The 20798-nt window shown below is 53.8% G+C and overlaps 9 protein-coding genes across 9 annotated transcripts; 6 read left to right on the plus strand and 3 right to left on the minus strand.

Annotated features, from left to right (window-relative positions):
* Positions 1-2454: 2454 nt before the first annotated feature.
* J7T54_000168 (Mitochondrial zinc maintenance protein-like protein) lies at positions 2455-2888 on the plus strand (the record flags this gene model as incomplete). Its single annotated transcript, XM_051507425.1, has 3 exons — positions 2455-2509; positions 2559-2738; positions 2788-2888. The coding sequence occupies 3 exons, from the start codon at positions 2455-2457 to the stop codon at positions 2886-2888; spliced, it is 336 nt and encodes a 111-aa protein (XP_051361384.1).
* Positions 2889-3042: 154 nt separating this feature from the next.
* On the minus strand, positions 3043-4214 carry J7T54_000169 (pre-mRNA splicing factor slt11; the record flags this gene model as incomplete). Its single annotated transcript, XM_051507426.1, has 2 exons — positions 3043-4026; positions 4077-4214. The coding sequence occupies 2 exons, from the start codon at positions 4212-4214 to the stop codon at positions 3043-3045; spliced, it is 1122 nt and encodes a 373-aa protein (XP_051361385.1).
* A 531-nt stretch (positions 4215-4745) lies between these two features.
* On the plus strand, positions 4746-5942 carry J7T54_000170 (sterol 24-C-methyltransferase; the record flags this gene model as incomplete). The annotated part of the gene is made up of 2 exons (XM_051507427.1): positions 4746-4958; positions 5013-5942. The coding sequence occupies 2 exons, from the start codon at positions 4746-4748 to the stop codon at positions 5940-5942; spliced, it is 1143 nt and encodes a 380-aa protein (XP_051361386.1).
* A 761-nt stretch (positions 5943-6703) lies between these two features.
* On the plus strand, positions 6704-7914 carry J7T54_000171 (Pyruvate dehydrogenase E1 component subunit beta-like protein; the record flags this gene model as incomplete). Its single annotated transcript, XM_051507428.1, has 2 exons — positions 6704-7102; positions 7156-7914. The coding sequence occupies 2 exons, from the start codon at positions 6704-6706 to the stop codon at positions 7912-7914; spliced, it is 1158 nt and encodes a 385-aa protein (XP_051361387.1).
* Positions 7915-8780: 866 nt separating this feature from the next.
* Positions 8781-12599, plus strand: J7T54_000172 (putative ATP-dependent RNA helicase-like protein; the record flags this gene model as incomplete). The annotated part of the gene is made up of 1 exon (XM_051507430.1): positions 8781-12599. The coding sequence occupies one exon, from the start codon at positions 8781-8783 to the stop codon at positions 12597-12599; it is 3819 nt and encodes a 1272-aa protein (XP_051361388.1).
* Positions 12600-12862: 263 nt separating this feature from the next.
* J7T54_000173 (charged multivesicular body protein 1) lies at positions 12863-13533 on the minus strand (the record flags this gene model as incomplete). Its single annotated transcript, XM_051507431.1, has 2 exons — positions 12863-13135; positions 13189-13533. The coding sequence occupies 2 exons, from the start codon at positions 13531-13533 to the stop codon at positions 12863-12865; spliced, it is 618 nt and encodes a 205-aa protein (XP_051361389.1).
* Positions 13534-16940: 3407 nt separating this feature from the next.
* Positions 16941-18027, plus strand: J7T54_000174 (transcriptional activator hac1; the record flags this gene model as incomplete). The annotated part of the gene is made up of 2 exons (XM_051507432.1): positions 16941-17578; positions 17670-18027. 2 exons carry the CDS (start codon positions 16941-16943, stop codon positions 18025-18027), a joined length of 996 nt encoding a protein of 331 aa, XP_051361390.1.
* Positions 18028-18516: 489 nt separating this feature from the next.
* On the minus strand, positions 18517-19353 carry J7T54_000175 (uncharacterized protein; the record flags this gene model as incomplete). The annotated part of the gene is made up of 1 exon (XM_051507433.1): positions 18517-19353. The coding sequence occupies one exon, from the start codon at positions 19351-19353 to the stop codon at positions 18517-18519; it is 837 nt and encodes a 278-aa protein (XP_051361391.1).
* A 290-nt stretch (positions 19354-19643) lies between these two features.
* J7T54_000176 (putative NADH-ubiquinone oxidoreductase 21 kDa subunit) lies at positions 19644-20457 on the plus strand (the record flags this gene model as incomplete). Its single annotated transcript, XM_051507434.1, has 4 exons — positions 19644-19709; positions 19773-19789; positions 19889-20094; positions 20186-20457. The coding sequence occupies 4 exons, from the start codon at positions 19644-19646 to the stop codon at positions 20455-20457; spliced, it is 561 nt and encodes a 186-aa protein (XP_051361392.1).
* Positions 20458-20798: the final 341 nt, after the last annotated feature.

Consider the following 20798-nt stretch of genomic DNA (forward strand, 5'->3'; position numbering starts at 1 on the left):
AAAGACTTTGATTGAACTTTGCGCCTGGTTATTGATGTTCCTCGATCTCCTTCATGATACCTCGACGGAAGTTACACGTAAGCAGCATCAGGAATCACTCTATATTACTTAGTCAGATGTGCATTGGAACATTGACTATTTGTTCAATCTCTGTGTGTAGTATTTGTTGTAGTTTACGAGTTCTTCCAAGATAGCTATTTGAGTATTGAGTGACGACGTGTCCTGCTGCGATGATAACCCCCCAGTCCGCATAGTTTACTTTAAACTTTCAGTATTTCCCTGTCCTTTTGTGACAGTGTAGCTTGGAGTAACCCCATCTCATCTCTGTAGGCATCATCCTGCCAGTAGTCTGCAAGGTCTTTCAGTGCAGCATACAGACGCCCTCTGTTCTCGTCAGGGGTATCATAGGCGTCGAAATCAACCGTCTGGCCATGTGACTTGAGCCAACGCAGTATAAAGACGATATCAGAAAGGTCAAACTCAAACTTTAGGGCAGATATTGGTCTAGTGGAACCGATGTAGTGAACACAGCGTTTGATTTTCGTGAGAACCAGAATATCGGGTCGCAGGATGGGTATCATGGCTATGCGATTAGTACTTGGTCAATACTCTTGCCCAGAGATAGCCAAGTCAACACTTACCTTCACCGATTCAGTGTTGGGTTATCTTGATCTGGCGAGGAAGACCCAATTGCCCTGTCGGTAGAGTTTCAACAGGAATGCGATGTGTATCGTGTGTGAAGGTGAGCTTGTAGGTCTCTAAAGAGAATCTTGCATCAGCATCCAATAGAAGCTGAACCAAGTTTTGGAGCGCTGGTTTCATGTTCTTGTTGTTCGATATCAGTCAAGATGTCAATATCGTCGGTCTGGCGATCTTGGCCCAATCCGTTGACTGCATAGCCGCCAATATAGGCATGCTGGATACCATTTGTTCGAGAATACGGGTCAGGGCCGCGGCGGCCTTGTTCTTGGCTTCGAGAAGGCCTAGATGCATGTTGATGGGATGATCAGCTCAGGGAATGCAGGTTGGTTTCGTACGCGCGTGGAAGAAAGTAACACACGAGTGACACGACACAATAAATATACTGAGCACTTGGTGATACTTCCACGAACGAAGGGCTAGGAAAGCCTAGCACATTCACCTAATCTCGTACATAATATTGTTACTTAAATTAATATCCCGCTATTCATTGTAAGATAGTTCATTCTGATGATTCAATATCAAATAAGTACATGTCCTCGACATAATGTTACTTGCATCCTGCTTCCATTAGGAGTCACATCGAATACATGTGTTGACGAGCGAAGTTGACCAGATATTAAGGGCGTTCTCTGTTATTTCAACGATAGAACGATATCCATTCAAAATGACCCAAAGTCCGACAACTGCCAGAATTCTGGCTAGCTCGAGCTCTTGGCCGCAAATCGCAGCTCCGTGCGCAAGGACAATCTGTGTATCCCAGAAGCCGGCCCACAGCGTCATCTATACTCGCTTGTCAAAGAACTTGAATTGATGTTTCACGGGAGAAACCTGAGCCAGGTGTGTCTTTCCTGTAAGGCTCGCGTGCCGATTTTGGAAGGAGTTGCAAACTCGACTCTGCCCTCGACTTGCTCACGCGCCACGAGAGCCATCTCGGGCCAGAGGGCGTCCTCAAGACCCTCAAGCCCGCCATTGACGGAGCCAACGTGATCGGGCTGGATGTGAACGCCAAATCCATGGGCAAATGGGTGCCTGTCAACGGATGCGTCGCCGCTTTTCACCTTGATGTGACCACCGGTGAAGGAGCTTGAGCCTGGCGTAGTGCAGAACGAGATCCTTGAGGGCTGGGGCGACCTCACCACACCCTTATCCATCCTCAACCACGGCGCTCCTAACAACACGTGTCATCCCGTGCTGCACGAGTTGCCAGGCATTTCCTAGGACGCGAATGCTATTGAGATCTTTGCGACAGTGTAATACGGCGATGCCGTGGGTGATGAGCATCGGAAGAATGGGAGGCTGCACGTCTTTATTGAGCTTGTGATCATTTCGACGCAGGCCCAGAAAGACATTCTCAGCGTGGATTTTGTGCCTCCTATTGTCCCGTCGCAGAAGTGGTTCAATGTTGTTATTGTGTGTCACTGTAAAGTTGGCTCAACTGGATTTTGAGCGCGAGGAGGGCTTAGACGCTAATCAACCAAATCATGTCAGAAATGTCTCCTTAATTAGGTGTTTTTATCAGTGATTTCCGGATCGCCAATCTTCAATATTGTCTAGCATCATGTGGCTGTAGTATTACTGCCTTTATTAATATGTTCCGTTCATGTGCACGCAGAACCAATTGTACAGGGTAGGCCAGAATAATACGATTAGTTAACTTGACGCAAGTTAACTTAATGGCCGACGACAACTTTTCCAGCATTACAAACTTGGCCTCTGAGTACTCTATCAATCCAGCACCTTCACACCAGCGCCATGTCCCTCGCTGCCTACAGAAATTTGATGCGCGCCGCTCGCATCGCCTTTCAAGGTACGAACAAGCGCCAACCGTCATAGACTCCCGCAGCTCACAACAGCAGGCGATGCGCCCGTGCTCTCGGCAGCCCAGACACAAATCCGCAACGAATTCCGCCAGCGGTCGACCATCTCCGAACCAAGCGAACTCCAGGACGCTGTTGCTCATGCCGAGTCTGTGGCGCAGATATTGAGGCAGAACATCGTGCAAGGCAAGCAGACCGAGGACGACGAGAACAGCTACAGTAGGTTCCTCTCCAGGAAATGGGCACGTTGCAGAAGGCTGACCAGCAGAACTTCGGATACACAAGGACACCGAGCGAGGCGACAACGAGAGCATCAAAACGGCTGGAAAGGGCCAAAATGGGGGCACCGGGTGCTGCAAATCTCAGTAGTCCACCTGTGCTTGTATAACATGTACACTATCACGATACCCATGCCATAATCTCGGATAGAGACACATCCCATATTTCAAAGGCGAAACGTTGCCATGCTGCAAATACTCTATGTAACCCAAACGCCCTGCGCCATGCTTCACTCTGTTGCGGCCTAGTCTCCAGCCAGACTCGCATATTGCGGTGTATCTTCTGCGCCCGGCGGCGCGGCCACCGTACTCTGGACGGCATTCGCTTGTGACGACGATGAACCCCCCTCAATCGCTTTTTGTTGGCCGCCCTGCCTTGCCCTGGATTGTACCCTTGCATCACCTAGCATCTGTGCGCGCTCCTGCTTGTCCATGTTGCCAATAGCTTTGGGCTGGCCCCATCGTATTCGGAGGGGGCACCCAGCAATGACGGCCCGTCCCTGACATGCTGCCGCCGCCTTCTCGGCCGCTTCACGTGTCTCATAGTTGATGAATGCGCAATGCGACATGTGGGAGCAGACCAAGCTCTTGATCTTGCCAAAGGCCTTGAAGAAGTCTCGGATCTTGTGCTCCGGCAAGTCGTCCTCCACTCCCGTGACGAACAGTGACATGATCTTGGGATCGGCCGGGGGCATGTAATCGCGAGGCGTCGGCGGGAGCTGCGCCGCGCTGGGGAACGCTTGTCGACTCCTCCCCGACATTGTCGTTTTCGCACCCGCAGCTGCGGCTGCGCGGCTGTCTCGTGTTCGGATCGGACCTGGTCCACCCATGCCCGCCCCCACAGCAACATCACCGCTCCTCTCGGCAGCAATGTCGGCTTCGTCCACGGCGCGTCCCTTTTTGAAATAGGGTTTGCTCTGGGCCAGCTTCCGCAATAGCTCTCGTGCCTTATCATCGGTCTTCTCGTATTCCTCCGTTCCTTGGCCGTCCTCGATAAGCTTCTCGTTGTTTTGGGCAAAGTATTCGCGGTTGATCTCGGACTGTGGGCCTGGCGCGACCATCTTGAGAGCTGCGTCACGGATGGCAATGGGAAGGCCGAAGGAGAGATCGAGCATGCAGCACTGGCAGCAGTTCTTGAGGCGGGCGCATGTTAGGCAAATATTGGTTCGTTGCTTGCGACCGGCGGAGCGCGTCGCGTTCCACCCGAATACTGTGAATGGTCGTGTGCACTGGCTTGTTAGCAAATATGTCATCGGACCGGCAGACAGGGAACACCTACCAATTTGCATTCTGCGCCATAGTCTTCCTTCAACATCTTCACGTATGGATTGTCTGGAAGACAGTTCTCACACACGGATGGAAAGTCGGTCGACTCCCATCCTGAGCGATTCAGATCTTGCTTGATTTGAGGCGGCATCTCGTCGGCGCGCTGATGCTAATGTTGGCGACAGAAAGTCTTGCGCAAATGTGGCGTGCCCAAAGACTTCACAATGACTGACGTCCTTTGGTGATTACTCAGCAGTCCCCGGATGATCATGTCTTATCGATAAGGCTATGGAAAATTGTAGATTCGGGGCATTCCAGTGTTCCACCACTCAATTTCCACAGTGCATCGTGCAGTGGTGGGGGCAGCGCGTTCACATGAAAACGATGCAGCCTGATTCGCGTTCGTATTCGTGTACATTTTGACCGCCTGCTGCAAAGAGGCGAAGTTGGCAGGCACTAAACTACTTAGGTATTAGTGTCTCGGCAGAGTCCTAAGATCGAACGAGATCCAGGGGCCAGAAGGGGTTGTCTGAAATTGGTGTTAATTCCAAGGTTGCAAGAGAGGCAGTAGATAAAAAGTCCGGGTAGCTTCCTCACAGTGCCATTGAGTACCAACAACTCTCACCACCCCATTCTCCCTCTTTTTGCATCAACTGCACCACTTTATATCTCCGCAGTCATCATGGCTTCCTCCACAATGTCCAACCTCGAGAAGGAGAATCACCAGCGCGATGCCGATTTCAACAAGGCCCTCCACGGCAAGTCGGCCCAGGCCAGGGGCGGCATCGCTGCCATGTTTTCCAAGGGCGCCTCTGCCAAGGGTGCTGCCGTCGACGAGTACTTCAAGCACTGGGATAACAAGGGCGCTGCCGACGAGACTGCTGAGACTCGTGCTGTGAGTCGTCCCAGACCGCCAGATGGAGGGGTATGCGCTAACTCGCCTCGATAGGAACGTCAAGCCCAGTACGCCACCTTGACCAGGCAATACTACAACCTGGCGACCGATCTTTACGAGTATGGCTGGGGCCAGTCCTTCCACTTCTGCCGCTTCGCCTACGGCGAGCCCTTCCACCAGGCCATCGCCCGCCACGAGCACTACCTCGCCCACGCCATTGGCATCCAGGAAGGCATGCGCGTGCTGGACGTTGGCTGCGGTGTCGGTGGGCCTGCCCGTGAGATTGCCAAGTTCTCTGGCGCTCACATCACCGGTCTGAACAACAATGACTACCAGATTGAGCGTGCGACGCACTACGCCCACAAAGAGGGTCTGTCAAACCAGCTCAAGTACGTCAAGGGCGACTTCATGCAGATGTCGTTCCCCGACAACAGCTTCGACGCCGTGTACGCCATCGAGGCCACTGTCCACGCCCCCACTCTGGAGGGCATCTACAGCGAGATCTACCGCGTGCTCAAGCCTGGGGGCACCTTTGGTGTGTACGAGTGGCTCATGACCGACCAGTACGACAACGACAATCTGCACCACCGCGAGATCCGCCTCGGCATCGAGCAGGGTGACGGCATCTCCAACATGTGCAAGATTGAGGAGGCCCTGGACGCCATGAAGGCTGCCGGTTTCGAGCTGCTGCGCAACGAGGACATGGCTATCCGCGATGACCCTTTCCCCTGGTACTGGCCTTTGTCTGGCGAAATGAAGTACATCCAGTCCGTGTTCGATGTCTTCACCATCTTCCGCATGACACACGTTGGCCGTGCCGTGGCCCACAGCTTCGCCGGCCTGATGGAGACCTTGAGGCTGGCGCCTGCTGGCACCAAGAAGACTGCCGACAGCCTGGCGTGGGCTGCCGACTGCCTTGTTGCTGGTGGCAAGGAGAACCTTTTCACTCCCATGTACCTGATGGTTGGCCGCAAGCCCGAGTAAGAGGTCTAGGGAACTAAGTTAAAAGGAAAAGGATTGGGAAAAGGGTTGCATGATTTAGAGCGGATGAGACATGAGCTTGTTTAGACGGCTTGCAGCATACATACTTTAATCAATGATAATTACCTCTTTTCTGTAAAATCAGCTAATTATCCGAGTAATGCATTTGTCTGTCTGTCGTTAATTACTGCTTGGTCTCTCAACCGCAATCGGAGCCCCTGAATGCGTGAAGCTCTGTCTGGATTATGGCTATCGATAAGCAGCCATCTTGCATCTTGCCTGCTCCAGCAGAGAGTGAGAGACAAATAATGCACCGACGAGGACTAGCTGGTCCAGCGTCGTCTCTATGGGCATCAATAATGCCGTCTCTGTACCAGTAATACACCGACTTTACGGTCCATCTTCATGAAATCCAGATAACCAAAGCGAAGACGGCTGCTGCTCGTAGATATCCCAACAATTCTCAGCCGGAATTCAACCGACATCGTACAGGGCGCTCCTCCACTAGCACCAGGCAGCTTCAGCGCCCAAGGCCCCTAAGCTCCACGCACGGGCCCCCAAGAAAAAAAGTTGAGAGCGCCAATCACGAAGCTCCGACCCTGCCCTGCCCGTCCTCCGGAAATTCCCTCCCAGCACGACGGCGAGCGACAAACGCCAGCCAGACAGGACCTTTCCATCCTCAACCTCATCGTCAATCCCCTCATCTGTCTACTCCTACCTCCTCTAGACCCGCCGCTGCGTTCGATTGACGCTCCTCTCGCAGCATGTCCCGCATCCTCCGACCGGCCGCGCGCCTCACTCGGGCCGCCGCTCCTCGCGCTCCCATCGCCCCTTCGACCTCGACGCTGGCCCAGGTTTCGCGCGCTGCCCTCGCACGCAACGCCTACTACGGCGCCTCGCAGACCCGCGCGTACGCCGATGGCTCCGGCGTCAAGGAGTACACCGTCCGTGATGCGCTGAACGAGGCTCTTGCTGAGGAGCTCGAGGCCAACCCCAAGGTCTTCATCCTGGGTGAGGAGGTTGCGCAGTACAATGGTGCCTATAAGGTCACAAAGGGTCTCTTGGATCGCTTCGGTGAGAAGCGTGTCATTGACACCCCCATCACCGAGTCTGGCTTCACTGGTCTAGCTGTTGGTGCCGCTCTCAGTGGCCTGCACCCTGTGGTACGTGTGGACCTTATCAGCGCCGCCAGGAACAGATTGTCTAACCATAGCAGTGCGAGTTCATGACCTTCAACTTCGCCATGCAGGCCATCGACCAGATCGTCAACTCGGCCGCCAAGACCCTCTACATGTCGGGCGGTATCCAGCCTTGCAACATCACCTTCCGCGGTCCCAACGGTTTCGCTGCCGGTGTCGCTGCCCAGCACTCGCAGGACTACTCTGCCTGGTACGGAAGCATTCCGGGCCTCAAGGTCGTCTCGCCCTGGAGCGCCGAGGACGCCAAGGGTCTCCTCAAGGCCGCCATCCGTGACCCCAACCCCGTCTGCGTCCTCGAGAACGAGCTCATGTACGGCCAGTCATTCCCCATGTCCGAGGCTGCGCAGAAGGACGACTTTGTCATTCCCTTTGGCAAGGCCAAGATTGAGCGTGCCGGCAAGGACTTGACCATTGTGTCTCTTTCCCGCTGCGTTGGCCAGGCCCTAGTTGCGGCTGAGGGCCTGAAGAAGAAGTACGGCGTGGAGGCTGAGGTCATCAACCTGCGTTCTGTCAAGCCTCTCGATGTCGAGACCATCATCCAGTCCATCAAGAAGACCCACCGCCTCATGGTTGTCGAGTCTGGCTACCCCATGTTCGGTGTGTCGGCTGAGATTCTGGCCCTTTCGATGGAGTACGCTTTTGACTACCTTGACGCGCCTGCCCAGCGTGTCACTGGTGCTGAGGTGCCTACTCCTTACGCCCAGGGGCTCGAGGAGATGTCGTTCCCCACAGAGCAGCTGATCGAAGACCACGCCGCCAAGCTGCTTCGCGTGTAAGAGAGGAAGGAAGTCGAAGGGTAATGAAGAGGTTTGAGTGAAGAAGAATATATGGCGAAACGGAAAGCTATTAGTAGTTCAGGCATACCAGTCTGTTATTTTTTCTTTTTTTTTTCATATAGACGGGAAAGGATGGGACCTGTATTTGTATTCCACTGCCATGTACGCACATCAACATCCGCCCATGTCTACTGTGGCTTACCGACGTGTTCTCAATGTCATGTGTCAAAGGGCTTTGCCAGGCCACATCTGGACCAGATGTGAACTGGAGTCTCTGCCTTATCAGGCTTTTCATGCCCACCAGTCGCCATCAACGAGAGTCGATGTGCCCAACCAACCCGACAGCGAAGGGCTGCCCTTTTCTGTAACAGGATCTTGCCACTCCCATCTTACCGGTACGGACGATTACGGCCCCGACGATAATCTTTTCGATCGGGAGGCATTGTTTACTAAGGAGTTGGCCCAGGCTTGTGCATTCTCCTTTGACATATCGCGACATACATGTCTCTGAGTCGCGGTAGAGGCCAAGTGGGAAACAGACTCCCTGAGGAGTGTGATGAATCATGATTGATTGGTGTTACTGATGTGAGTGAGACATTTTCCCGAGAGAAAGTGACATTTTCACGGTGATGAAACACAAGATCTTTGTAGGATTGTGTGGAAGTTGTAGAAGAGCGACAAGTACCTTACGTACTAGAATACGTCACTAGTACTTCCACTGTGGTAAAACCCAGAACCTCAAGTGAACCTCAACTCATGGTGGGGCAGCCTTTCACTTCTGAACCTCAACTCACCATTACGCTCGCCTTCCCACAACTTCAACTTTGCCGCAAGACAGGTATTTGGTTGTTCTGCGGCCGGACGAGATGGGGTCCATAGACGATCTCCTTCTTGAGGAGCAGTCTCTCGAGAACGGCCCACGACCGGCGCCCACATCCTCGCAGGATCCTGAGCAGCTCAAACAGCGGCTGGAGGAGACGTTTCTCTCGCCGTCGACAGAATTCTCGGAAGAATGGCTCAACAAATTACAGCAGCGATGGGACCATGAGACAGACTATTCATCGCTGTTCAAGCTTGCCCCGACGCAGAGTCGGACTGTCACTAGATTCCAGCGACATGGGCTGGAAGGTCGAGTCACAGGCTATCGCAACGTCACGGTCCCCGCTTCAGGTGCCACGGCCAAGAGCTCAACCTCTTTCTCTCGCAAGCCTGCCAGCCGAGCTGAGTTTGTCCGGGGTGCGGCTGGCTTCTTCCCCTTTGCGCCTGGTGGTTTAGAGGGCATCGAAGCGACGGCCGCTTTAGAGGATCAGATTCACAGTGGCGGTGCTACTGGCGAAAGCAACGACGGCAAAAGCAAGCTCGACAGGGTTATTCAGTTTGGAGCTGAGGGCGGTCTACTATCGATACCACCGGGGTTCGACAGAGGCATCGACTTTTCGAGAAAGAAGTTGGACCAAGGTGACGCAGACGCTGTGAAGGAAGTGCTCGAAGAAGATCCCGAGGCTCTTGACGACTTGAATGAGAGCAGGGACGATTCGGAGACGGGCACGCCCAGCGGCGACAAGCAAGATGCCGAGGACGAAGACGACGACATTGACGGCATCTTACCCAATGAGTTCCCTTCACTTGAACCCCATGGCGTTCTCGCCGCCTCTAGCGCTAGAAAAGCCGGGAGGGAGTGGGCGCATATGGTGGATATCAAACATTCCATGCCCAACTTCCGTGAGCTTGTTCCGGACATGGCACGTGAATGGCCATTCGAACTCGACACTTTCCAGAAAGAAGCCGTCTATCATCTTGAAAGCGGCGACTCTGTGTTCGTGGCAGCACATACATCAGCTGGTAAAACAGTGGTGGCAGAGTATGCCATTGCGTTGGCGGCAAGACACATGACCAAGGCCATCTATACCTCGCCGATCAAGGCCCTGAGCAACCAGAAGTTTCGCGACTTCCGGCAGACTTTCGACGAGGTGGGTATTCTCACGGGTGATGTGCAGATCAATCCCGAGGCTAGCTGCCTGATTATGACCACGGAGATTCTGAGGAGTATGCTGTACAGAGGTGCTGATCTCATCCGTGATGTCGAGTTTGTCATCTTTGACGAGGTGCATTATGTGAACGACTACGAAAGAGGTGTTGTTTGGGAAGAGGTCATCATTATGTTGCCGGAGCATATATCCTTGATCTTGCTGTCAGCCACGGTGCCCAATACGTATGAGTTCGCATCGTGGGTGGGACGAACAAAGCAGAAGGATATTTACGTTATAACGACACCGAAACGTCCAGTGCCGCTCGAGCACTATTTGTGGGCCAACAAGGACATCCACAAGATCGTCGACCACGAGAAGAAGTTTATTGAGAAGGGTTGGAAGGACGCCCATCACGCTATTCAGAGCAAGGATAAGGATACCAACCAGCAGACTGTCGCTACGCGTGGTGGCAACCCGAGGGGTGGGCAGCGAGGCGGTCCGCAAAGAGGAGGTCCGCAACAACGTGGGGGACGGGGTGGCCAACAGCAGAGAGGCGGTAACCAGCGTGGCCGAGGAGGCGGCGGTCCCCCCCGAGCCAGCCATGCACCAGGCCATATGGGCCGCACCGGGCGACAGGGTGGCTTCACATCTGCTGCGCAGGATAAGAATCTTTGGGTACATCTCGTTCAGTTTCTGCGGAAACAGAACCTTTTGCCAGCATGTATCTTTGTCTTCTCCAAGAAGCGTTGCGAGGAGAACGCGGACGCGCTGAGCAACCAGGACTTCTGCACAGCCAAGGAGAAGAGCCACATACACATGATCATTGAGCGTTCAGTTGCTCGTTTGAAACCCGAGGACAGGGTGTTGCCTCAAATTATCAGGCTGAGAGATCTCCTGGGTCGTGGTATCGCCGTTCACCATGGTGGACTGTTGCCCATAGTGAAGGAGATTGTGGAGATCTTGTTTGCAGAGACTCTAGTCAAGGTGCTCTTCGCAACAGAGACATTTGCCATGGGACTGAACTTACCCACGAGGACAGTCGTCTTCTCCGGATACAGGAAGCACGACGGACATTCATTCCGCAACTTACTTCCAGGCGAATACACCCAGATGGCTGGTCGAGCCGGTCGACGTGGCCTCGATACTGTCGGCTCCGTCATCATTGTACCTCCGGGAGGTGACGATGCGCCGCCCGTCTCTGACTTAAGAAACATGATTCTGGGCGAACCGTCCAAGTTGCGGTCACAGTTCAGGCTGACCTACAACATGATCCTCAACCTGCTGCGCGTAGAAGCTCTCAAGATTGAGGAGATGATCAAGCGAAGTTTCTCGGAACATGCTACGCAACAGTTGCTGCCCGAGCATGAGAAGGATGTGAAGTTGGCCCAGGCTGACTTGGCCAAGGTCAAGCGTGACCCGTGCAAGATCTGCGACGAGCACATGGACGACTGTCACCAAGCCGCCCAGGACTTGAAGCAGCTGACTTTTGAGCTATACAAAGGCTTGCTGAGCATTCCCATCGGACGGAGAATGTTCCAGCAGCAGCGCCTCATCGTCTTCAACTGGGATGGTATTCGCACTGTTGGTATTCTTCTGCATGATGGGGCCAGCATGAAAGGCACTACCGAGGACCCAACTCTTCATGTCTGCGCTGTGAGGCCGAACCGGGAGCGTCGCGACGGGACGGACAGTCTGCCCTTCCTACCGGGCTTCCGCAAGATGTTCCACAAGCTGCCGCAAACCAAGCGACAGCTCAACACCAAGACGCTGCATGTCCCTATGAGCGACGTCGAGTGTCTAACACGCTGGGTGGCCAAGGACATTTTGCCCTTCATCTTCCAGGGAGGCGAAGTTAGAGATAATGCCGAAAGGAGGTTGATGGATCTGTGCAGCTCGTGGGACGATCGCTGGGACGAGATGGATTTTGGCAAGATCAAGAGCATGGCACTGCAAGAGTTGATGGAAAAGAGAGTCGCGTTGGTGGACAAGATCATGAACTCGCCCTCCATTCGCTGCCAGGCCTTCCTCCGCCACTACGCCATGTGTCACGACCAGTGGCTCATCAAGGAGCACATTTCTCAGCTCAAGCAGTCGCTCTCTGACCAGAATCTGCAGCTGCTGCCCGATTACGAGCAGCGTGTCCAGGTGCTGAAAGAACTAGGATTTATTGACGACGCGACACGTATACAGCTCAAGGGCAAGGTTGCTTGCGAGATTCACTCTGGTGATGAGCTAGTCCTGACAGAGCTGATCCTCGACAACGTACTGGCGGAGTTTGAGCCGGCTGAAATCGCCGCGTTGCTGTCCGCCTTTGTCTTCCAAGAAAAGACAGACGTTGAACCCGTTCTCACCGGCAATCTTGAAAAGGGAAGGCAGACCATCATCGCTATTTCCGAAAAGGTCAATGATGTCCAGACGAGGCTGCAAGTGATCCAGTCCACAGAGGATAGCAACGACTTTGTCTCGCGTCCGCGCTTTGGCATCATGGAGGTTGTCTACGAATGGGCGAGAGGCATGTCCTTCAAGAACATCACCGGCTTGACGGATGTCTTGGAGGGTACAATTGTGCGCACAATCACACGACTGGACGAGACTTGTCGCGAGGTGAAGAATGCAGCGAGAATTGTGGGTGATCCTGAGCTGTACCAGAAGATGCAGACCGCGCAGGAGATGATCAAGAGAGACATCACTGCAGTGGCGAGTCTGTACATGTAAAGGGTCTGTCGAGATCAATGAAGAAATATCCCGGTGTTGTTCTTCCACCACTGCCCAGTCCATCATGTTGAAAGTCACGAATGGCTGGCCGCTTCGATAAGTCATGCGGCATTTCCAGTAAATGCCTATGCGAACATGACCATGCTGTAATCATTCACATACACAAACGTTATACGCAATCATTCCTGCAATGTGCTGTGCGATCCAATCCATTCAAACCCATACGCCTACCCGCTGAACGCCGTTGTCCCAGAAAATGATGTCTATGCCCTCAGAGCGCGCAATCTCTGCTGCAGCTTATCCTCCTCCTCGGCAGTCGGTTCCGCGCCGGCTGGCTCTGCATTCGCGGGAGTCGCCTGGTTCAGCTCCTTACTTAGCTCCAAGCCCGCGTCGTCGGCCAGCTTGCCCAGGAGCTCCTGTACAGCATCTTCGGGAACCTGAGCCGAGGTGGACTGCGTCATGGCGTCCGAGTAGATGTTGTTGCTCATGGCGTACTCCTCGTTCTGGTTCTTGAACTGCTCAAGAGTGAGGAGAGTCTGCATCTATTAGTGGTCTGTCGAAGCTTGGTGTCTGTTCGCCGGCCACTGACCTTTTCCGGGTTGGCATTCTTCTGCGCCACATTCATCACCTTCGAACTCTGACCCATCATGTGCGTCATCTTGTTCATGGCGTTGTTCGCTTGGATCTGGCTGGCGTTCAGCTCTGCCATGTCGGCGATCTGGTCCATCTGGCTAGCAAGCGCCTGCTTGCTGAGCAACATCTTGGCCTTCTGGTAGGCCTTCTGCGTCTCGCCCTTTTTGAGGAGTTCTTGAATCTGTTTCTTGAGAACTGGGTCCTGTTTGGCCGCCTTTTGGGCTTCGCGACGGGCTTGCTTCGCTTGGAAGCGGGCCTGGAACTCGACGTTCATGTCGCGAGCCATTTGACGGTTCGACATTGTGGCTGGATAGGAGGGGTGTTGGAGGCGAAGGGTTGGCGGGTCTCTGTGAAGTCGCGATCTGACGGATGCAGGCGACTTGAGGAGGCTGGTAGTGATGTCGCGAGCGATTCTCGATGAGGTGAAGTCGATTGTTGAAGATGGGGATTGTAGGTAGGTGCCAGTGGGGAGGAGGATGGGGAATATGGTGGGATGCGATAGACGCCACACGGATGACGCAACTATCATCAGCGCCAAAAATGAGGTGCCACAGCCACCATGCTCACGATCGTCAGCCACATTGGTTTTCACTTACCCTATACGTTCCCATCTTGATAAGTGTCTATTCATGTTTGTGTCACTGATCATCTACTAACAATGCATGTCAATGGTTGTCTTCATTGAAAAGCAGTAAGAGAGTATAGACAAACCGTTGTGAGGCATTTCAGTCGGCTATCGTGGTGAATGCACGATGATTCATGACTTTCCGAACATATTGACACTTTCCTTATAACAGTAACAGAATAATTTCTGCCAAACTCCTGTGATCACGCCCAAACTCCTCATCCAATGCTGAGAATTTTCATCAGAAACATGTCTTCAAAACCAACTATGAACGTGCAGTCATTCCCTCGCCCCCCAAAGCTCGAGAAGATCTCCAGACATGTACGAGTCGTCTGGGAGGGACAAGACATTGCCGAGACGAACGAAGCATACTGGGTTCTAGAGACGCATCATCCCCCAAGTAGGTACTTGAGAGAAGATTCCGTGCATTTTTTAACGAATGAGATAGCCTACTACTTGCCACCCTCAGCCGTGAAAATCCCCTTGACGAAGCTCAACCGCAAGACATACTGCGAGTGGAAAGGAATGGCCACTTACTACTCTGTCACATCCCCGACCTCTGGCACCACTGTCTCCAACAGGATTTGGTCGTATGACAATCCAACGAACGGGTTTGAAAGCATTAAAGGATACCTGAGCCTTTATGCTGGCCCCTGGGAGTGCTTTGTGGACGGCGAGAAGGTGCAGGCCCAGCCGGGAGACTTCTATGGAGGCTGGGTCACTAGCGAGATCCAAGGAATCGTGAAAGGTAAAAACGGCAATTGGGATCCTGTGGTTTGACGGTCTGGTCGCATGGCAAGCGTTTCCTGTTGTATGGGCCGAGACGAGTGTCAAGCACTTATGGCTGGGAAGGATATAGTGTTGACGCTTATGCTCATTGCTGGCTAATGAAGGAATGCTATCCGTACCAATGATATTCTCAGACAGTTCTCAAAACCTAGCTCTATAGTTGCAGGAACCGCTCGTGCATACTCCGTACATGTACGCAAAATGCGCTGGCCGTTCACTTGGCGAGAGTGATAGTAACACCCCGCCCGACTGGCATTGATTAAAGCTACTCTCGATGACTGCGTTCTTAAGTAGCAGTACACGTACCGGTTAAGGTACTTCCCCGGATCTTCATCTTGAAAGAAGGATTTGATGCTCGTCTCATGCGGGGAAAAGAATAGTATGGAGGACCTCCCGACCCCAGAGAGGGGGCTTTGCCCGAAGAGGGAACAGCGAATGTATCACGGAACGGAGAGGTGACATTGCCTGTTAAAGAAGGTCGGCACATTCAGGCGGCCCTCGAGCGATGCGACGTTGGAGCGATGTTTCGAAGGGGGCGATCAGGGTCCAGCCCTCGTTTCACCGGAAAATTGTAGCCTGGTGGCCTGCCTGGGTTCAAGTTGGACATTGAACTGCCTTGATACTGTAGGGTTGTAGATACTTGAACGACCTCGAGCCTGAAGGACGGTCGCTCGCGAAATTGCCAACATTAATGGTCAAACTACCCTGAGTGGAATGAATCAACTTGCGACCGCGTCTTGAAGCGCGGCAGCCGGGCCTTCTCACATGTGGAGCATTATTGACGGAATGCCAGGGCGCTCGTTCCGTATAGTGGACTTGGTGGAGTATTGTGAATTGATCAATAGCCTTGAATCCGACACTGATCATCAACCTCCGAGCTTATGCTCTTCTGTCATGAATGAAAAGAGGATGCCTAGACGCAATTACAGCTTAGGCGCCTGCCTAGCAGGCTCCGACTTTTTAATACGTAGCCGCAAAAACACTACTATCTCTATGGTTGTCTTACTTGGGGGGCTTTTTGTTGCGTGGGAGCGTCCTAGCGATCCTGAGACCTGTGGGGTGATGTCTACGTGCATAGCGCGGAACGTGTGTCCTTGCTTGAGACGCTGTTTGTCGTCGACGCGTACGTAGCATCCTGCGCCTCTATGGAGAAGAGTCATCCATACCCGGTGGTCCGTATCTCGCCGTGACTAAACAGCCAAGCGGAGGCTCGTTGATTGGTGTCGGGGAGAGTGGTTGTTAAGATTGTGGAAGATGCTCGACCCCTTTCATGATCGGGACACCGGGCGGGAATTTCTCATGTAGGGACGGCCTCAGCTTGAGTAGCTTCGAGGGATGCGACATGCTTGGCCCCATCTTCCCCCTTTGGGGGCTGCGAGCCGTCTTGGGCCGTTGCACTCCGTTCCAGATCGATCAGTTGATTATTAGATGCAGCCAGCGTACGTACGGAGGCGTCCATAGAGGCAGAAGTTGGCAATCAAGGTCAGGCAAGGCAATGAACGTTGACGAAAGGCCTAAAATTACATGTAGCGTGGACTCTTTTCGTGTGCCTAAGGTAATAATTATAAGGTATGGTGAAGCTCGTATGGAGGAAGGCGCAGTCAATGGGCTGACGGAAACCCAAGTCTCAAGGTGGAAGGGCCTGTGTCAGACCCAGGTAAAGGAGCGACTGGTACGGGGCGTTGTAGCCCCTGAGGTGGTGACAGCAAATTAAGTTCAGCACGACTCGGTAGTAGAACGCGGAAGAGCACACGTCTTATTTTGGCATGCCCCATACCTCAATTGGAAGGTTCCAGGTGCAAGGGCGGCCTTGGCTCAGCGATTGGCTCCCCCCTTGAACCCCCTCCAGAAGACGGACCCGCCCTCCGTGGGCCCCATTCAAACGGCCACCTGTCCATAAAGATGGGCGACTCCCTCCCTCCACGCCGTCGAGTCACACACGCAACCCAGCCAGGCAGACAGACGGCAGCACTTCTTGACACTTGTCCTTTCAACTATCTCACCACAAGCCTCATGAAACTGCCCGTCACCTGATCGGGCCCATTCGTCATCACTCACAGGTCGTTCGCTCCCACACTTGGGATAGCGTGACTCACCGGCAATATACCGTCATAAACTCCCGTGTACCCGCATTATACTCGTCGTCACTTCAACCTAGTTGCCTACAGCGACACTAAAGGCCGCGCTGCCCCAACTTTGAGGTCCTCCTTAAAAAAGCTAGGGCAACCCCAACATCAACATCGCATCACAATACCAGCAAAGTTACTTTGCAACACGACTTATATACATCAACAATGGCCGACCCCCAGTACTCACCGGCCGAGTCTCTCATGTCGGTAGCCGGTGATTCTTACACATCACTCTTCCCAGAGACCATGGCGCCCAAAGCCGAAGAGCCGCCGACACCTGACTCTCACCGAGAGAGTTCTCTGCCCCTCACACCGCAGTCGCAAGAAGAGTACCACAGCAACAAGAGGGCAAGTCAAGACTCCACGGATGACAAACCTGCCAAGAAACCTCGCAAGACCTGGGGACAGGTGTTGCCCGAGCCCAAAACCTCTCTGCCCCCTCGTAAACGAGCCAAGACCGAAGATGAAAAGGAGCAGCGTCGAATCGAGCGTGTCCTTCGCAATCGCCGCGCTGCGCAATCATCCCGTGAGCGCAAGCGCAAGGAGTCCGAACTGCTTGCCGTCGAGAACGACGCGCTGCAGGGCAAATACCAGGCACTCCAAGCACAATACGATCAAGCGGTCGCAAAGAATGCTTCACTGCTCCAGTTCCTGGACCAATTGAAGGCTAAGCATCCGCAGATCGCCTCCGACGTTGAGCCCTTCAGCGCCGCCGAGGTGACTGTCAACCCGAAGGAGCTCTCTCCGACATCATCGCCGGCCACGAACCACGCCGAAAAGACGTCCGAAATCAGTCGGTCCGAGTCCCGTGTTTTGATGGAAACCAGCAACTCGCTTTCTCCCACTCCTGTGGCACAATACCCTGCAGCGGTATTGTGTAACTCCCCCGACAAGGCCTGCTGTGCCATCGGGAGTGGAGAGCAAGCCAGAGTCAACGATTCCAAACGAAAACCACTCGGCCACCGCCGACCCAAGCCCCTCGGGAACAAACACATCAACACCGTCCATTGCGGTGCCTGAGGCAGCCGACTTTATCATCTTTGGCCCCGATGACACTTTCCACACTCCCGACACGAGCAACCTGCTCCCGCAGCAGGAGGACTTCCAGCTGTTCGAAGACACAGTCTGCAACAGCTCCCTGACATCGTTCGACGAGGACTTTTTCACAGCCTCGCTGCCTGGCCCGGACCTTGATGATGACTACAGCGGCCTTGACAGTATCACGCAGCCCTATGCTGGCGCGTCCTATTAATGTGGATCGCGACGCTGATGGCAAGTGCGGATACTAACGAGATCGCTCGAGTCTCCATGGTCGTGGCTGAGCGCTGGTTTGAAACACACTTGTCAAACGAAGGAAGGTTGAGCTGTAGTGGCGTTGCGTTGACGATTGCCGGTTGGCTCTTAGTATGGAGTGTAGGGAGGAAAGGTCACGGCAGGTTACATGATGTGCGTGGATTGAGGTCTGGTCCGGCGGGTGAGTCGTTGGGACCGGGAACAGTAATGTGACCAATGAATTCTAGGGGATGGATAGGCAAGGCGTCTGGCGTCGAGGAGGACGAAGAGAGTCCCCGAAACATTGAATTAAACTGTACTTTGTACACGCTACCCATCATTATCTTGACATTCACTGCCTGTCGCTCTTCGTGATGTGTGATTCAAATGTGGCTGCTTATCCTTAGCGCAGCAGCAAAAGTCAGGATCGCTAAATATGGGACGCCGTTGGTATTTCATGCCATGCTCTTCACCAGCCCTCCATCTCCAGCATTGCAGCCTCGTCTTCGTCATGGTTTTGCTCTTTCTGGGTGAAGGCGTTGGGGCCCTTTCCCCCGGCGTCATGACTCTCCGCCTCTGCCATTAAAGCATCCAGATCATCGCCGTCGGGTTCTTCGTGTGGTCTCGAAGGTAGTACTCGGGTCGGCTTGTCCTGCGTCTCTGGCTCTGCCATTAATGCGGCCAGGTCTTCTTCATCCGGCTCGTTCACCGCCGGCGCTGTTCTATGCCTACTCGGTGTAGCGTTGTACAGATCGGCATCGCCAGGGACCCCACGATCCCCCACAGGCGTCTTAGCTCTGGAGGTCGGGTTGATCTGCGCGTCCAACTCTTCAATGGTTTGCATTTCGCCGTCGCTGTCTTCATCCCTCTCTTTTCGTTTTCCTTCTAGGATCCATTCGCCTCTTTGACCCGCGACGAGCTTCTTGTGTCCCAACTTCTCCACCATCCCCAGGGCATCAAGAAATTGTGCCTTTGGGTAGAGATCATCCAGCCAATTTTGGTAAAAGACCAGGAGCCTGTTCGCGTCGCCCCATTCATGTCCTTTGCCTTTGAGTTTAAGGTGTTTGGCGCGTGATCGCAGTTTGGGAATGCCGGCTGGCGACAAGAGGAGTGTTTCGTCGAGTTTCTTGGTCGGTGCGCGCACGCGCTTCTGGACATTGATTTCTGCGTCGAGACCAAGCGCATCGTCGCCGGAGGGTGATTTGCGCTTCTTGGATGGTTGACCGGGGCTTGCGAATGGATCGTCTGAGAGGTTGGCGTCGTAATTGTCAATATCATCGACGGGTTTCGATGTGACGGCAGGCATCCTTGAAGTGCACGGAATCTGATCACAACCTCGAGTGTATTGGGTAGGCTGGTGGAAGCAAAGTCGGCCTTCAAAGTCGATCTGAATGTCCTATTGACTTGCAACCGTGTAAAGTGGCCATGACGGAGACGCGTTTGGTAGTGGGGGACGCGTCGGGAGCACAGGAGCGGGCACGTGATCTTGGTCACATGACCGATCCACTTTGAACGTCGAGTGCAGCTCCGTCCAACTCCCATCACTGGAACACTCTTACGGACAAGAGACCCACGAACCCACGCACGTCACGCATCATGGCGACCGAGCAGCCGCAAAAGACCTTCGCTGGGCCGAGCAAGACGGTCCACGCGGACTATCCGGTACGTTTCACCCACGATTGGGCGCGCAATGGCCGGCGAGGGAGACTGACGAATGGAATTTAGCTCATTGACAATGACCCGTATGTCCACCCCGAACGAGCGAGACGAAGCGACACCTGCGAGGAGCGATACTGAAGCGAAGTTCAATTGGCGAGGGACTTGGGACTGACCTTGTATAGCCATTTTAAGCGCGTTATCGGCTATGCCAGGACATCAGACTACGCCGTCGGAGGTCTCGCCGCATTGTCGGGACCGGGCCTGATGTATGCCGTCGAGAAGTTTGCGCCGTCGCACGCTGGACGTGGAGCTTTCCCCAAGATCATGCGTTTGGCCGGTGCGATTGGTATCACTGGCGGCTTCCTCATCTTCTACCAGCGCTCGATCCGTACGTTTGCCCTCGCCTGTCAACTTTTGCCTCTACAGTGGAGCATTGAGGGGGGCCTGTTTTGGAATGCGGAACTGACGATTCGCTACAGTTCGATTCTACGGTGCCACCGAGAACCGCCGCGAGGTCGAGATGGACATGCGCGAAATGGTCGACAAGGTCAAACGTGGCGAGTCGTTGTACGGCGAGTCCCAGCTCTCGCCGCACATGCAGGGCGTCGCGGCGCGACAAAGTCGCTACTCGGCGCTGTTTATGGGCGTGGTTCCCTGGTTCAACTTTGTGAACCACTCGCAGCACGGCGTGGATACGGCAAAGTACTACCAGCAGGCAGAGCGGGAGCTGGAGGCCGAGAAGAAGGCTTAGGATGTATAAACATGGGGAAGAGCGGTGGTGAATACACATACCATATTGTTCTTTTTGTTCAAGCGGACTTTGTCTGGTTGCTACTTGAGAAGTATCTGAAGATGGCGCGACATGACCGGATTGCAATTTAACGAAAGGCAGGCAAATTGCCAAAAGCTGACGGCGAAAGCAGCATGCAGAGGTCCATCGAGTTGTCGAGTTGCTTCACGACACAGCGCACGGCAGGCGAACACGATGGTGGTTGATTTCTGCCGTAGGCAATGGGACCTATTGCCTAAGGCGTGGTTTCGTCTCAGTTTCGAGGAGGCATCATTTGTCACTCTAAGATGTGAAAGATGGAC

This window comes from Emericellopsis cladophorae, assembly GCF_022114955.1.
Source record: "Emericellopsis cladophorae strain MUM 19.33 chromosome Unknown NODE_31_length_266811_cov_117_018179, whole genome shotgun sequence".
NCBI lineage: Eukaryota > Fungi > Ascomycota > Sordariomycetes > Hypocreales > Bionectriaceae > Emericellopsis > Emericellopsis cladophorae.